This window comes from Sapajus apella, unplaced genomic scaffold (assembly GCF_009761245.1).
Source record: "Sapajus apella isolate SASKATOON/1434 unplaced genomic scaffold, GSC_monkey_1.0 scaffold6, whole genome shotgun sequence".
Lineage (NCBI taxonomy): Eukaryota > Metazoa > Chordata > Mammalia > Primates > Cebidae > Sapajus > Sapajus apella.
The window spans coordinates 49,684,532-49,699,407 of NW_022436946.1; the positions used below are offsets into that span (position 1 = coordinate 49,684,532).

The 14,876-nt window shown below is 38.9% G+C and overlaps 1 protein-coding gene across 1 annotated transcript; it reads right to left on the reverse strand.

Annotated features, from left to right (window-relative positions):
- TSTD3 (thiosulfate sulfurtransferase like domain containing 3) lies at positions 1–14,822 on the reverse strand. The gene is made up of 5 exons (XM_032274470.1): positions 14,804–14,822; positions 9,882–10,064; positions 1,007–1,180; positions 756–915; positions 1–167 (listed from the first exon to the last, which is right to left on the reverse strand). Exons 1-5 carry the CDS (start codon positions 14,820–14,822, stop codon positions 95–97), a joined length of 609 nt encoding a protein of 202 aa, XP_032130361.1. The 3' UTR covers positions 1–94.
- Positions 14,823–14,876: the final 54 nt, after the last annotated feature.

Genomic DNA, 14,876 nt, shown 5'->3' on the forward strand with positions numbered 1-14,876 from the left:
TAGCGGTGCCAGGACTAGATTTTTATTATCTTGCTCATTCCACTATCCTTGGCTGCATGTACACAAGGAAAGAGCCAACTTGTATTCCAAAAATTCAATTTCCTTGTTTCTTCTCTGAAAATTCATAGGTTACCCATTCTTTCCATCCGCCGGCATAGTGTTGAGCACTGAAAACATACATCAAATAGTTAGTGCTATAAACTTTTTTTTTTTTTTTTTGAGATGGAGTCTTGCTCTGTTGCCAGGCTGGAGTGCAGTAGCGTGATCTCGGCTCACTGCAACCTCTGCCTCCCAGTTCAAGCGATTCTCCTGCCTCAGCCTTCCAAGTAGCTGGAACTACAGGCATGCACCACCATGCCCAGCTAATTTTTGTATTTTTAGTAGAGACTGGGTTTCACCATGTTGGCCAGGATGGTCTCGATCTGACCTTGTGATCCTCCTGCCTCGGCCTCCCAAAGTGCTGGGATTACAGGCGTCAGCTATCACGCTCAGCTGCTTCTGTACTTTATAACAGAAGACTGATAGGAAATTTAGAGATAAATAATTCAATGGCTATTCACCATACCATTCAGACTCCACACCTATTTTAAAAATTGTGTTGCTTTTGAGTTAGATGAAAAGAGGCTCTTAGTTTTGCTATCCTGCCTTTACTGACAGTAATTACAAGAAATTCTTAAATAGACATATGAAAATGTAATATATATGAAACATTGCATTACACATTTATGAACCTATTTTTTCCTTCATCTACACACCTGTGAAAGCCCAGAGATATTGCTGTGTCCAGAGCCTTCTTGCTTCTCACTCCAGCTAAACAAGAAAATACTAGGTTGTCAGATTTGGATGGCTTTACTTCATTGTACTTCTCTTTGAAGTCTCTTGGGTTCATCTGTAGAGCCTCACCTACCTCATCCACTGAAAGAAAATGTTAAGAATTTCAATTAGATTTTAGATATAGTAAATTATATGTTTTTTAATAAATCAACTTAAGACACATGTCACTTACATGGTATGTTGATAGACCCAGGGATTTTTCCATACTCCAGAATTTCCCATGCCTCTCTAACATCAATTAACATAATATTTTTAGAATTCAGCAGGTTTTTAAGTTCTTTATAAGTGACATCTTTAGAAATAGCAGTATAAAAATTGTGGTGGTTTCCCTTTATTGACTTTAAACCTGAAAAAAATAAAATTTAGGCAATTTCAATATCACTATTAATAGCTGGAAAGAATAGATTAAAAGAATTTCCCCCCAGCTCCAGTTAATAATTTTTTTTACTTTAATAAACTATGTATTCTATGTATTTTGTATAATGACATAATAAATATATATTTGGTCTCTGCTCCTGGTTCCTGATACAAGAGCTCCTAAAACCCTTATAATTTCCTGAGTGATGGGGGCAGGGGGCTGGTGCTAGGAGCATGTTTTGTTTTAATGTATTTGGTCTTTTACTCCACTTCCTGACACAGAGCTCCCAAATCCCTTGGAAGTCCTGGGTAATAGGAGATTCTTTCATTCTAATGAAGTGGCTCTTGGTGGGCTCCTGGACAGCTTCAGGATGGGGGCTGGTCACCAGAAAGACCCAACTATAATTAGAAGCTTGGAACTCAGCCCCATTCTCATCCTCTAGGAGGTAAGAGTGGCTGGAGACTGAGTTAATAACTGATGATTACATGATGAAATTTCCATAAATATCTCTAAACTATGGGATTCAGAGAGCTTCTGGTTGGTGAACACATGCAAGTGCTGCAAGGATAGCACACTCCAACTCCATGGGGACAGAAGCTCCTGTGCATGGGACCCTTCCAGACTTCCCACTATGTACCTCTTCATCTGGCTGTTTATCTGTATTTTTTATTATATTCTTTATTTATTTTTTTTTTTAGACGGAGTTTCGCTCTTGTTACCCAGGCTGGAGTGCAATGGCGCGATCTCGGCTCACTGCAACCTCCGCCTCCTGGGTTCAGACAATTCTCCTGCCTCAGCCTCCTGAGTAGCTGGGATTACAGGTGCACGCCACCATGCCCAGCTAATTTTTTGTAGTTTTAGTAGAGACGGGGTTTCACCATGTTGACCAGGATGGTCTCGATCTCTTGACCTTGTGATCCACCCGCCTCAGCCTCCCAAAGTGCTGGGATTACAGGCGTGAGCCACCACGCCCGGCCTTATTATATTCTTTAAAGTAAACCAATAAATGTATTTCTCTGACTTCTTTGAGCAGTTCTAGCAAAGTATCAAACCCAAGGAGGGGGTCAAGGGAACCCCCAATTTACAGCTACTTGGTCAGAAGTGTGGGAAACCTGGACTTGTGACGGGCATCTGAGGTAGGGACAGTCTTGTGGGACTGAGCCCTTAGCCTGTCGGGTCTGTGCTAACTTTGGGTAGTTAGTTCAAAGTAAAACTTTAGAACATCCAGTTAGTGTCCACAGAGAATTGGAAAATTGCATGGTTTTGGAAAACTCACATATCTGATGTCAAAAGTGTTGCAAGATTATAGAAAATAAATTTTCAGCCAAGCATGGTGGCTCATGCCTGTAATCCCAGCACTTTGTGAGGCCAAAGTGGGAGGATCTCTTGAGCCTGAGAGGTGGGGTTGCAGTGAGCCGAGATCACACCAACTGCACTCCAACCTGGAGGGCACAGTGAGAACCTGCCTCAAAAAAAAAAGAAGAAGGCCAGGCATGGTGGCTCACACCTGTAATCCAGCACTTTGAGAGGCAGAAGTGGGTGGGTCGCCTGATGTCAGGAGTTTAAGATTAGCCTGACCAACATGATGAAACCCCATCTCTACTAAAAATACAAAAATTGGTCGGGCGTGGTGGTGGGCATCTGTAATCCCAGCTACTTGGGAAGCTGAGGCAAAAGAATCTCTTGAACCCAGGAGGCAGAGGTTGCAGTGAGCCAAGATTGCACAATGCACTCCAGCCTGGGCAACAAGAGCGAAACTCTCAAAAAAAAAAAATAAAATAAATAAAGAAAGAAAGAAAGAAAAAAGAAAAGAGAAAGGAGTTTTTCTATGTATGCATGTATCCTGACTCTAAGCATCAGGATGCAGCCTGTGCTACCCTAAATATTTGATATTGGCCTTGTGTCAGTTTCATATTGTACTCTTTCCAAGCCCCTTAATTGGTGGGAACTTGTAAACATACATTCAGCATCTGGTAACTGAATTACAGAAATAATTTGTAAATCTTAATCCAAGTTACAATATTAAGAAAATTTTAATTTCATTTCCCCTTGCAAGCAAAGATATTAAGCCATACATTACATGTAGGGACCTTACATTTTATACTACACTTGTAAGTACTTAATGGCACTGTTTCTTTTTTTCTTTTTTTTTTTTTTTTTGACAAAGTCTCTGTCTCCAGGCTGGAGTGCAGTGGCGCAATCTCAGCTCACTGCAATCTCTGCCTCCTGGGTTCAAGCAATTCTTCTGCCTCAGTCTCCCAAGCAGCTGAGACTACAGGCGCTCACCACCATGATCAGCCAATTTTTGTATTTTAAGTAGAGACTAGGTTTCACCATGTTGGCCAGGATGGTCTCAATCTCTTGACCTTGTGATTCGCCCACTTTGGCCTCCCAGAGTGCTGGGATTACAGGCATGAGCCACTATACCCAGCCTGGCACTGTTTCTATCTCTTAAATATAGTCGCCTTTTGATATCTGAAGGGGATTGGTTCCAGTACTCCCTTGTATACCAAAGTCTGTGGATGCTAAAGTCTCTTATATAAAATGGCATAGTATTTGCATATAACTTATGCACATCTCCCGTGTACTTTAAATCATCTGGCTTACTTAAAATCCTTAGTATACTGTAAATGCTATGTAAATAGTTGTCATACTGTATTTTGTTTTTGTTATTGTTGTTGTTGTTGTATTGTTATTTTGGGTTTTTATTACCGAATATTTTCTCTCTAGTTGACTGAATCCTTTGATGCTGAACCCGCAGATGCAGAGTGCTAGCTGTAATTGTAACATAATATGGTATTGGATAATAACCCATAAAATAAATAGAATAAATAAATGGGGAAAAGGGATTATCTTCCTTATATGGGCTTTCCAACTGGTAAATGTAGAAGGAATGATGGGAACAGAAAATCATTAAGCAAACACCCTAGGTAAGAACCATTGACAGATATAGATCTAGAGGTGAAAGTGTGATGACAAATGAGGTAATATCTTCCCATGAGATACTTACTAATTACAGAGGGAGAAGCCTGAAAGATACCACTTTAACCATTTATTCAAAGATAACTTCACTAGTAATAAGACATGTTGACAATATGTGCCTCCTGATATGAGGCCCTGAGCACAATATCACTTCCTTAGTATTGCAAAAAGAAATAATTTCCTGAATCTAATTAGAAGAAAACCTCAGACAAAAAAATCTACAAAATAACTAGTATTCTCTTTAAAAGTGTCCATGTCAAGAAAGATAAAGTCTGCAGATTAGTTAATAGTATTATAGCAATATTAATTTCCTGATTTCAATAATTACACTATATAAGATGTTTATATACTACATGAAGTTGGCAAGAATAAAGGAAACTTACTTTTGCAACTTTTCTACAGGTGTAAAGTTATTTTTTTAAAAAGAATATCCAAAAGATTTTTAAAATGAAATAGCAAAAGAAGTAATAATGTTCATATTTCACAACAAAATGACTACTATGAGAAAGGAAAATGGCTGGACGCGGTGGCTTATACCTGTAATCCCAGCACTTTGGAAGGCTGAGGCAGACGGATTACAAGGTCAGGAGTTCAAGACCATGCTGGCCAACATGGTGAAACCCCATCTCTACTAAAAATACAAACATTAGCCAGGTGTGGTGGCAGGCACCTGTAATCCCAGCTACTCGGGAGGCTGAGGCAGGAGAATCACTTGAACCTGGGAGGTGGAGGTTGCAGTGAGCTGAGATCACCCCATTGCACTCCAGCCTGGTGACAGAGCAAGACTCTGTCTTGAAAAAAAAAAAAAAAAAAAAACGGAAAATAAGGCCAGGCATAGTGGCTTACACCTATAATCCCAACATATTGGGAGGCTGAGGTGAGAGGATCACTTGAGTCCAGGAGTTAGAGACAGCCTGGGCAACACAGTCAGACTCCATCTCTACTAAGTTTTTTTAAAAATTAGCCAGATGTGATGGCACATGCCTGTTGTCCCAGTTACTAGGGAAACTGAGGCAGGACAATCATTTGAGCCCACGAGGTGGAGGCTGCAGTGAGGCTGTGATGGCACCACTGCCCTCCAGCCTAAGTGACAGAATGAAACTTTGTCTCAGGAAAAAAAAAAAGTAAATGATACAGTTATGCTTCAAATTTTGTTTAAAGTATTAAATGTAGTAAAATTGATTTAAGTAGTGTAGAACTGGCAAAAGAAAAGGTTTAAAAGTCTTAAGTCCAGAAAAGAGACTTACAGTATACTTTATATGATAATTCATTATCTGCTAACAGTGACATTTCAAATTAGTAAGGAAATGATAGTCAATAAACAGGCCAACTAAGTAGGAGAAAACATGAAGCAGGCTGTTACCTCACTCCTTATGCTTAAATAAATTCCAAATATAAACCTAAAGTCTAATATCTTAAAAGTACTCATAGAAAACATGAGTGGATAATTTAAGTCTTAGGACAGGAAGGCCATTCTAAACATGACAAAAATCAGAAATCCTAAAGGTTTGATCTCACAAAAATGCTAAATTGATATATGGAAAAAGAACAATGAACACTTTGAATACAAGTGACAGGCAGGAAGAAAATACTTGTAACATAGAAAAAAAAAGATTAGTGTTAATAAAATAGAGTTTATACAAATAACTAGGAAAAAGGAAAAAACTCAGAAAAATGGTCAAACTATATGAACACAAAATTGACACGAGAAATATAAATAGCCAATAAAATGTGAGAAGGTGCCCGATCTCACTACTAATTAAGGAAATACAACATATAAACAAAATTTTGTTATTTTGTCAGGTTTGTAAAAATTGAAAGAATTTATAATATCAAATATTGGTGAGGGAATGAGGAAATGTGTACTTTCATACATTATTGGTAGTGTATAATGTTACAAACTTTTGAAGGGAAATTTAGCTGTAATAACATTTTAAGTATGCATATCCTTTTTACCTAACAATTTTAGGAATCTATCCTACAGGAATCTTAGTATGAGTTAATACTGATGTATATATGTATAATTATGCTCACAGGTGGCATTCTTTGTAACATTGGAAAACTACAATAACCTGGAAGTTCATCAATAAGGCAATTGTTATTATTATATGTGGTACATTTACACAATGGGATATGCATTATTTAATGTAAATTATCCAAAACAATATTGAGTTTAAAAAACTAGTTGTTGAACATTGTGTATAAACCTAAGGTTCCGAAACTTTCTGGGTTTACAATGCTCTTAATGCCTTGGTAATTTCTTGCAGAGCTCATAGGCCAAAAGAAATTTCCAGTAGTTCTATGTATTAAGTGCATTAAGAAAAGCCAAAAGTAAGTTGCAAAAAAAGCATATCTTCTTATAAAAAACAGACACGCATCTATTTTCTTTCTTTTTTTTTTTTTAGACTAGTCAAGGGCAGTAGTGTGAAGGGGGAAAAGAGTAGAACAAGTTCAATCTGTGACTGGACAGTCAATTGAGACCACTCACTCACTACCTTCGGACCAGCCACACTTATCTATTTTCATCTGTCATTTTCACGGATAGCAAAATAACATAAAAATGGACAAATACCTATAAAGCTTTAAACGAACAGGTTTCCAGCTATTCCACTCCTATGTATATGCTCAAATGAAAATGGGCTTAAACAGATACTTGTACACTAATGCTCATATTAACATTTACTCACAATAACCAAAAGGTAGAAGCAACCACAGTGTTCATCAACAGATTCATAGATAAATAAAATATGATGTATACATACAATGGAATATTAGTTGGCCATAAAAATGAATGAAGCACTGACACATGCTACAATATGGATGCACCTTGAAAACATACTGAGTGAAATACGACAGAAACAAAAGGACAAACAGTGTATGATTCCATTTATATGAAATGTTTAGAAGAGGCAAATTCATAGAGACAGAAAGTAGGTTAGAGGTTGTCAGGAGTTGGAGGGAGGAGGAATGGGGAGTTTCTGTTTGGGGTGATGAAAATTTTTGTACTGAAATAAAAAGTGCTGATGGTTGCACAACACTGAATGTAATTAATGCTATTGAATTGTACATTCAAAATAGTTAAAATCACAAATACACAAATTTTATCACAATAAACAAAATTTAAAAATAAAAATATAGGTTTCCTCATCCCCTTCAGATTTGAACACTAGAAATTCATTGTGTCTACAAGATTAGATCTTAACCTGGAATCATACTATTTCTCATCTAGCTAGCTGTTTTGGGAATTCCCAGAAGATAAAGGGCCAACAGGCTGAATTAATGCTCATTACTGCTTCTCATTGTTAGGAACTGGAAAACCATGGTAATTTTATCATTTATGTAAACTCAAGATTCTGACTCTTAGCCACTGTGAAAGATAATCACAGCAAGTAACATCTTTAACTGGATAAAAGATACTTATGTTTTTCTTGTAGAGTCATCTAACGTATATTTAACTTTCTGTAATTCAATTATAGTCCTGTTGGGAGGTGGAGCATGGGAGAATAACCAGTGAACACTAGATTTCTTGCTTTTCCACTCAGTGAGCAAAGCCTGAAGTAAGCCCATTTCCTTGATGAGTCTCAGCTCCCCTAAGCCTCTCATAGACATGAGCCTCTATTCTATATTAATTATTTAAAGCTAATAGTGTGTGTTTTTATGTACAGTATGTCCTCCACTTGATCTTGTGCTCAAAGAAACACTAATCTGTTCCTATATTGAAGAAAAACTGGCTATTTGGGATTTACTGAGATATAATGTGTGGTTCTCTAGAGGGATTTTCAAGAGTAATATAGACTGCACCTGATTTTCACCTTTTCGGCCTAATCTTTGAAGAACCTCCAGTTTTTCGGTTTCCACATTAGTAAACCTAGCCTCACCTGGATAGTCACTGCAGCATTACATCACAGGATAGAATCCAAGCACCTTAGTATGTTCCTTAATGCCTTTCAACGACCCCTTACCAAACCCACTCCTCCCCCAGTTCCTCCTCTTAGGCCCCAATTTCCCTACCCTCCAGCTACATCAAAAGTATATGTGTGCTCTAAATAGTTTTATAATGGAAAGAGGAGGGATTTTAGAGTCAGATAAACCTAGATTCACATTGTGGCTTACCCACTTATCTCTATAACCTTGGAGAAATTACTTAAACTTTTTAGTACTTAGTTTCTTATTTGTAAAATAGTAATATTATCATTTAAACCTATGAGATTTAAGTAAGGTAAATGCATATACAGTGCAACCAATCAATATCTATTTATGCCTTTCCTTCGTGATTTATACACACTGCCCATGGATCTCGCAGTCCTCCTGCCTTGGCCTCCAAAGTGCTGAGATTATAGGTGTGAGCCACCATACCAGTCCCAGAGCTCAATAAATGATTCTTTTATCTTTTTAAGACAGGGTCTCACTTTGTCACCTGGGCTAGAGTGCAGTGATATGATCTCAGCTCACTGCAGCCTCAACCTCCTGGGCTCAAGTGATCCTTCTGCCTCACCCCCAAGTAGCTGGGACTACAATTGTGTGCCACCAGGCGCAGCTAATTTTTTTGTAGAGATGGGGTTTTGCCATGTTGGCCTGGCTGGTCTTGAACTTCTGAACTCAAAAAGCGCAGCTTCCCAAAGTGCTAGGATTATAGGCAAGAGCCACCACACCCACCAAATGGTTCTTGAATAAAAGTGAAAGAAAACAATTTGCAGCCAGGAGCAGTAGTTCACACCTGTAATTCCAACACTGTGGGAGGCCGAGGCAGGAGGATCAGTTGAGGCCAGGAGTTTGAGACCAGCCTGAGAAACATACCTAAAACCCTATCTCTACAAAAACAAAACAAAACAAAATCAGCTGGGCCTTATGGCCTCCACCTGTAGTCCTGGCTACTTGCAAGCTGAGGTAGGAGGATCGCTTGAGCCAAGTAGTTCCAAGCTGCAGTGAGCTGTGATTACAGCACTGCATTCCAGCCGGGGAGACTGAGCCAGACTCTGTTTCTTAAGGGGGGAAAAAAAGGAGAAAAGAAAAACCAAAAATTTGCATAGAAAAGCACAATTTAAACTACAGAGGACTTACCAACAGCTAAAATAGAATAGTAGGTGGGGCAGCGGGGAAGCTGTGTTAATGCTGGCTCCCTGTAGCAGCATCCACAGATAAATTTGGTGCTGGAGGAGAGGCAGCATTCAAAGCGAAAAGAAGGGCCTGGAGGCCTGCTTTTAGTTCTAGACCCAACGCCTCCGGTAACCACCTTCACTTCTCTGGCTTCTGCTGGCTTAGCGGTAAAATGAGCGGTGGTACTTTTAACAGCTTTAACACGTTATAGTTCTAGGTGGCTGTTTCATGAAGCGCTAAGCGCTGCTCTCTAGCAGGTCACAAATGTAACTCTCATGGCTGGGATCGGCATTACGACTCTCGCGGGCAGAGACTGACCATCTTGCTCGCTCCTCTGAGTCGCAAATTGACCTTTACTCATTGCTCAGTCAAGCACCATTACCAATATAAACGCCCTCCCACACGAGTTCGCTGAAGCAATGTTTACCTCGGCCCTCGCGTCCCCAGGGCGCCCCCAGGTTCCCCAGCGCCCGAGATCTGAAGGAACAAGACCTGCAAGTGGGGGTTATATCCCCAGATGCCAAGATTGATGGCTCCCCCACCAACGTTAACCCTTGCCTGAAGTCCAAGGTTAGGCGCTCTCCCTTTTCCCAGGGACCACCAAGCTCACCGCAGAGCGCAGCCTCCACTGACCCGAGGACCGCCCTGCGCGCAGTCCCAAGCAGCAACCAGGGCAGCACCATTGCCTGGCGCCCGCCGCGCTGCTGACCACTTCCTCCTACTCCTCCCGCTCCTGCTCCGCCCTCCAGGCGCGCTGCTCCGGGCTCTCGGGCGCCCTCCAGCCAGGCGCCGGCTGAACCGGGTAATGCCGCAAGGTGTAATTACTGCTTTAAAACGTAAAGGCATTTGGAAAGAAACTAAGGGTTATGCTTACTTTTTTAAAAAATTATTATTTTTCAAGAGGCATAAAGTTTAAAAATAGAAAGCATAAAATGTGACAGATTGAAGATTTAAAGTAAGTAAACTTTTCCAATTTACCTTATAACGTGATTTTCATACATTGGATTTGTTTAAAACAGACTACATGGAATGCTTTTCTAAGAATTGTTCTTAACTCTCATAGCTGGTTCAACTGATGTAGGCATTAAAATAATGTCATACTGTCATCTTTCCTCCACAAATTGATGATATTTGACTACAGCTTTGTCAGGGTTATGTCCAAGTATTGTATAATATGCATCAGTTTCCTATTGCTACTGTAACAAATTACCCCAAATTCACTGGCTTAAAACAACACAAGTTTATTATCTACAATTGTGTAGATTAGAAATCTCACTTGGCTAAAATCAAGGTGTCAGCAAGCCTGTGTTCCTTCTGAGCTCCAGAGAATGTCTTGACTTCTCTGTCTTGCAGTGGTTGACTGCATTCCTTGGCTATGGTGGTCTCCTTCTCCATCTTCGAAGCCTACAGCTTTGAGCTTTCGGATCCCAGATTCTGACTCCTGCTTCTGTTATCACATCTCCTTCTATTCCTCCGATTCTGCTGCCTCTCTTTTATAAGGACCTCTACATTCAGACTACAGAGATAATCCACGATAATCTTCTCATCTCAAGATACTTAATTTCATCACATCTTTGAAATCCCTTTTGCCAGTTAAGGTAACATATTCACAAGTTTCAGGTTTGTAGAACATGAACATCTTTGGGGCAGGAGGGCATTATTAAGCTTACCACATAAAGTTTCTCATTATCTTATTTTTTATTTATTCTCAGCTTGGTTCCCAAGCATAATAAAAGCTATATTTAACTGCAAATAGGTTTGCAGTTAAAAATTAAAATATTTGGCCAGGTACTGCGGTGCACACCTGTAGTCCCAGCTACCAGAGAGTCTAAATCAGGAGAATCACCTGAGCTCAGGAGTGTAAGGCTATAGTGCACTATAATCAGCCTGAGTGACTGAGACCCCATCTCAAAAAAAAATTAAAATATTCATGTTTTAATGGCATTATTAAAGTGTATGTCCAAGGAATAATTTCATTAAGCATTTACTTTTAAATTATTCAGTTTTCAATAATTTAATAAGTTATAAACCATTTCAGATTTCTAGACCAATGAGATCCTTTATAATTATTGTCCAAATAATTTGGAGCTTAACCATAGTCTCTGTGTAATTTGTGGATTCGCTTTGAACTAAGATATCACTATATACCGTAGATTCATGTATTTTCTGTGGCATCCCCAATCTAAATATACATCATAAATCACAGGTAGCATGAACACAAGATAGGGAAACAATGTACTTGGTCTCAGTGAATCATATTTAATCTGATTTCTGCTTTTGCAGGAGAAGTATTACTAAACAATTATTCTTTTAGGGCTCATGACTAATTATTATTTTAAAAATATTTTTATGTAGGATTTTTTTTTCCTGAGGAGTTAAATATAACCTTCCATATATAGCACTCTGCTAAACTTATTTAAGAGTCCTTGCAGCAAAAGCATCTTGTCAAAAAGAGATTCTTGATCATTGTTCCTAGTTATCTTGATCATTGTGTCTAAGCTATTCCATCATTGTTAAGGAATAACTTAAGCAAGACCTAAAAAGGGATAAAAAGGGGAAAAATAGTTTAACTTTTCGGAGAAAGATCTACTGGTGCTGAGTTTATATGAATCATTAATTCTCAAACAGCTAATTTAATTTTTTGTTGTTACTCATGTGTTAGTGAAAGGCTATTGGAAAAAAGACTTCTTTTTTTTTTTTTGAGGCAGAGTCTTACTTGTTGCCCAGGCTGGAGTGCAGTGACACTATCTCAGCTCACTGCAACCTCTGGCTCCTGGGTTCAAGCGATTCTCCTGCCTCAGCCTCCCCAGTAGCCACCGCACCTGGCTAATTTTGTATTTTTAGTAGAGACAGGGTTTCACCATGTTGGCCAGGCTGGTCTCGAACTCCTGACCTCAAATGATCCACCTGCCTCAGCCTTCCAAAGTGCTGGGATTACAGGTGTGAGCCACCATGCCTGACAGAAAGAAGACGATTTTTAAGAGACTTGGGATTTTCTCATTTCTTTTTCTTTTCTTTTCGACCAATGAAGTCACTTCACATCCATTTCTTTTAAAATCGACTTTTTTTTTTTTTTTTAAAGATGGGGTTTCACCATGTTGGTCAGGCTGGTCTTGAACTCCCGACCTCAGGTGATCTGCCTGCCTTGGCCTCCAAAGTGCTTGGATTACAGGCGTGAGCCACTGTGCCCGGCCCTAAAATTGACTGTAAGCCCCCATGTAACAGACTAATAAAATGAAAAATTAGGAAATGTATGGCCTTTCATGTGATTCTTTAAAAAAAAAAAAAAAGAATTTCTATCAAAACTTTAAATAAGCATCTGTTGACTCAGCATTTTCACTGTGAATAGTTTATTTACCGAGAATATTTGCATTAGTAAGCAAAGACAAATGTACACTAATTGATAGAAAAAAAGATACATTCATTCACAGGAGACTGTAGCAACTGGTCAAAAGAATAAGGCTAATATTGCCTGGTGCCATGGCTCATGCCTGTAATCCCAGCACTTTGGGAGACCGAGGCAGGTGCATCACCTGAGGTCAGGAGTTCAAGACCAGCCTGGCCAACATGGCGAAACCCTGTCTCTACTAAAAATACAAAATTAGTCAGGTGCAGTGGCTACTGGGGAGGCTGAGGCGGGAGAATCGCTTGAATCCAGGAGGCAGAGGTTGCAGTGAGCCGAGACTGTGCCACTGCACTCCAGCCTGGGTGACAGAGTGAGTCTCTGTCAAAAAAAAAAAAAAAAAATGAAGTTAATATGAAAATATGTCTGACACACACTGTTAAGTGAAAACTTCAAGTCATAGAACAGATTGTAGACTGTAATCTAAGCTGTGTTATCTTTTAGCATAAAGCTAGTCATGTAAAAACATGGCACAAATGCATGTTGTATGCACAAAGGCAGTGCCTAAAACTATACCTAAGAAAACAGCAAGCAGAGAAGAGGAAATGGAGTATGGGAAGGAAAGGAAGATGAGGAACTAGCAGGCATTACTTTTACAATAAAGAGTGTATCTTAAAAAATATACTTGATGAGCAGAAAATCAAACACCACATGTTCTCACTGATAGGCGGATGTTGAACAATGAGAACACATGGACACAGGGAGGGGAGCACTACACACTGGGGTCTGTTGGGGGGAAATAGGGGAGGGACAGCGGAGGGTGGGGAGTTGGGGAGAGATAGCATGGGGAGAAATGCCAGATATAGGTGAAGGGGAGGAAGGCAGCAAATCACACTGCCATGTGTGTTCCTACGCAACAATCTTGCATGTTCTTCACATATACCCCAAAACCTAAAATGCAATAAAAAAACATAAAAATAAAAAAAATATATACTTGATATCTGGTTCAACTTGGTGTTTGAAAAAAAGGAGTCGGGTGCAGTGGCTCACGCCTGTCACCTTAGCAGTTTGGGAAGCTGAGATGGATGGATTGCTTGAGGTCAGTAGTTCGAGACCAGCCTGACCAACAGGGTGAAACCCAATCTCTACTAAAATACAAAAAAAAAAAAAAAAAAAAAAAAATTAGCTGGGCGTGGTGATAGGAAACTGTTATCCCAGCTACTAGGGAGGTTGAGGCAGGAGAACTACTTGAACCCAGGAGGTGGAGGTTGCAGTGAACCCAAACCACACCACTGCACTCCAGCCTGGGCAACACAGCAAGACTTCATCTCAAAAAAAAAAAAGGAAAAAAATACGCTTGGTAGAAATATAAGAGGAATATATATAGCCTACAGCTCAACAAAGTAGTGCACATATTTTGAAACAGAACATGATGGTAAATTTAAGATATTTAGCATTATTTGGGAAATACACAGTTAGATGTTCTTAAGCAAATCTATATTTTTATTTGATGTTTTGTTATAATGTCATTGTAATAGCACTAAAAATATACTTACTGGAAAACATTTAAAAATAATTTCCTTTCTTTGAATAATCCATCAAACAGTAAATTTTACATTCAATTAAGTAAAAAAAATGAGGAACATCAGAAATAAAAATTTAGTGTTAGAGAATTTTCCTCAATTTATGCCAAGTTTTGAAACGAAGATTGCAATCTCTGGAGATTTTGGTTATGCTAAGGGTACAGCCACTGGAAATCAAGACAGCTTTGAAATTTGTTGTTTCCAAGAAAATTTAAGTATTATATGGTATTTGATTATTTCTAAATTTCTTCTTATGAAGAACTTAAATTTTCATAATCTAATTCAATCCCTTTTAAAAAATCAATCATAAACTGGGTTTCCACATATAATACATTTTTTTACAGTGACACAATTAGGATGCAAATTATTTAGATTTGTTAACACACTCTTTTACATTGACACAATTAGGATTCAAATTATGTAGATTTGCCCAAATGTGCTTGTTCTTGTTCCTCCAAGTTCTAGGTCAAATCCAACGTTAAAATACATGAAAGCTTTTGATTTATGAAGTAGACAATTTCAACCTATTCTTATTTGAGGAATATTTCTTTTTCCCTAGGTAAAAAAATTATCCTACCCCCCCAAAATGATAGAGTACCTCTGTACCCGTAACAGCAACTGGCATATCTGTGCTCAATTACATTTGTTAAATGTACAGTCCTTGTAAGTACAATATAAA

Excerpts from the sequence above, each read along its gene's own strand:
- TSTD3 (XM_032274470.1), bottom strand. Across the intron at positions 1,181-9,881 it reads AGTGGAGGCTGCGCTCTGCG|GTTTAAAGTCAATAAAGGGA; the intron begins GTGAGCTTGGTG and ends TATTTTTTTCAG. Across the intron at positions 168-755 it reads ATATCTCTGGGCTTTCACAG|TGCTCAACACTATGCCGGCG; the intron begins GTGTGTAGATGA and ends GTATGTTTTCAG.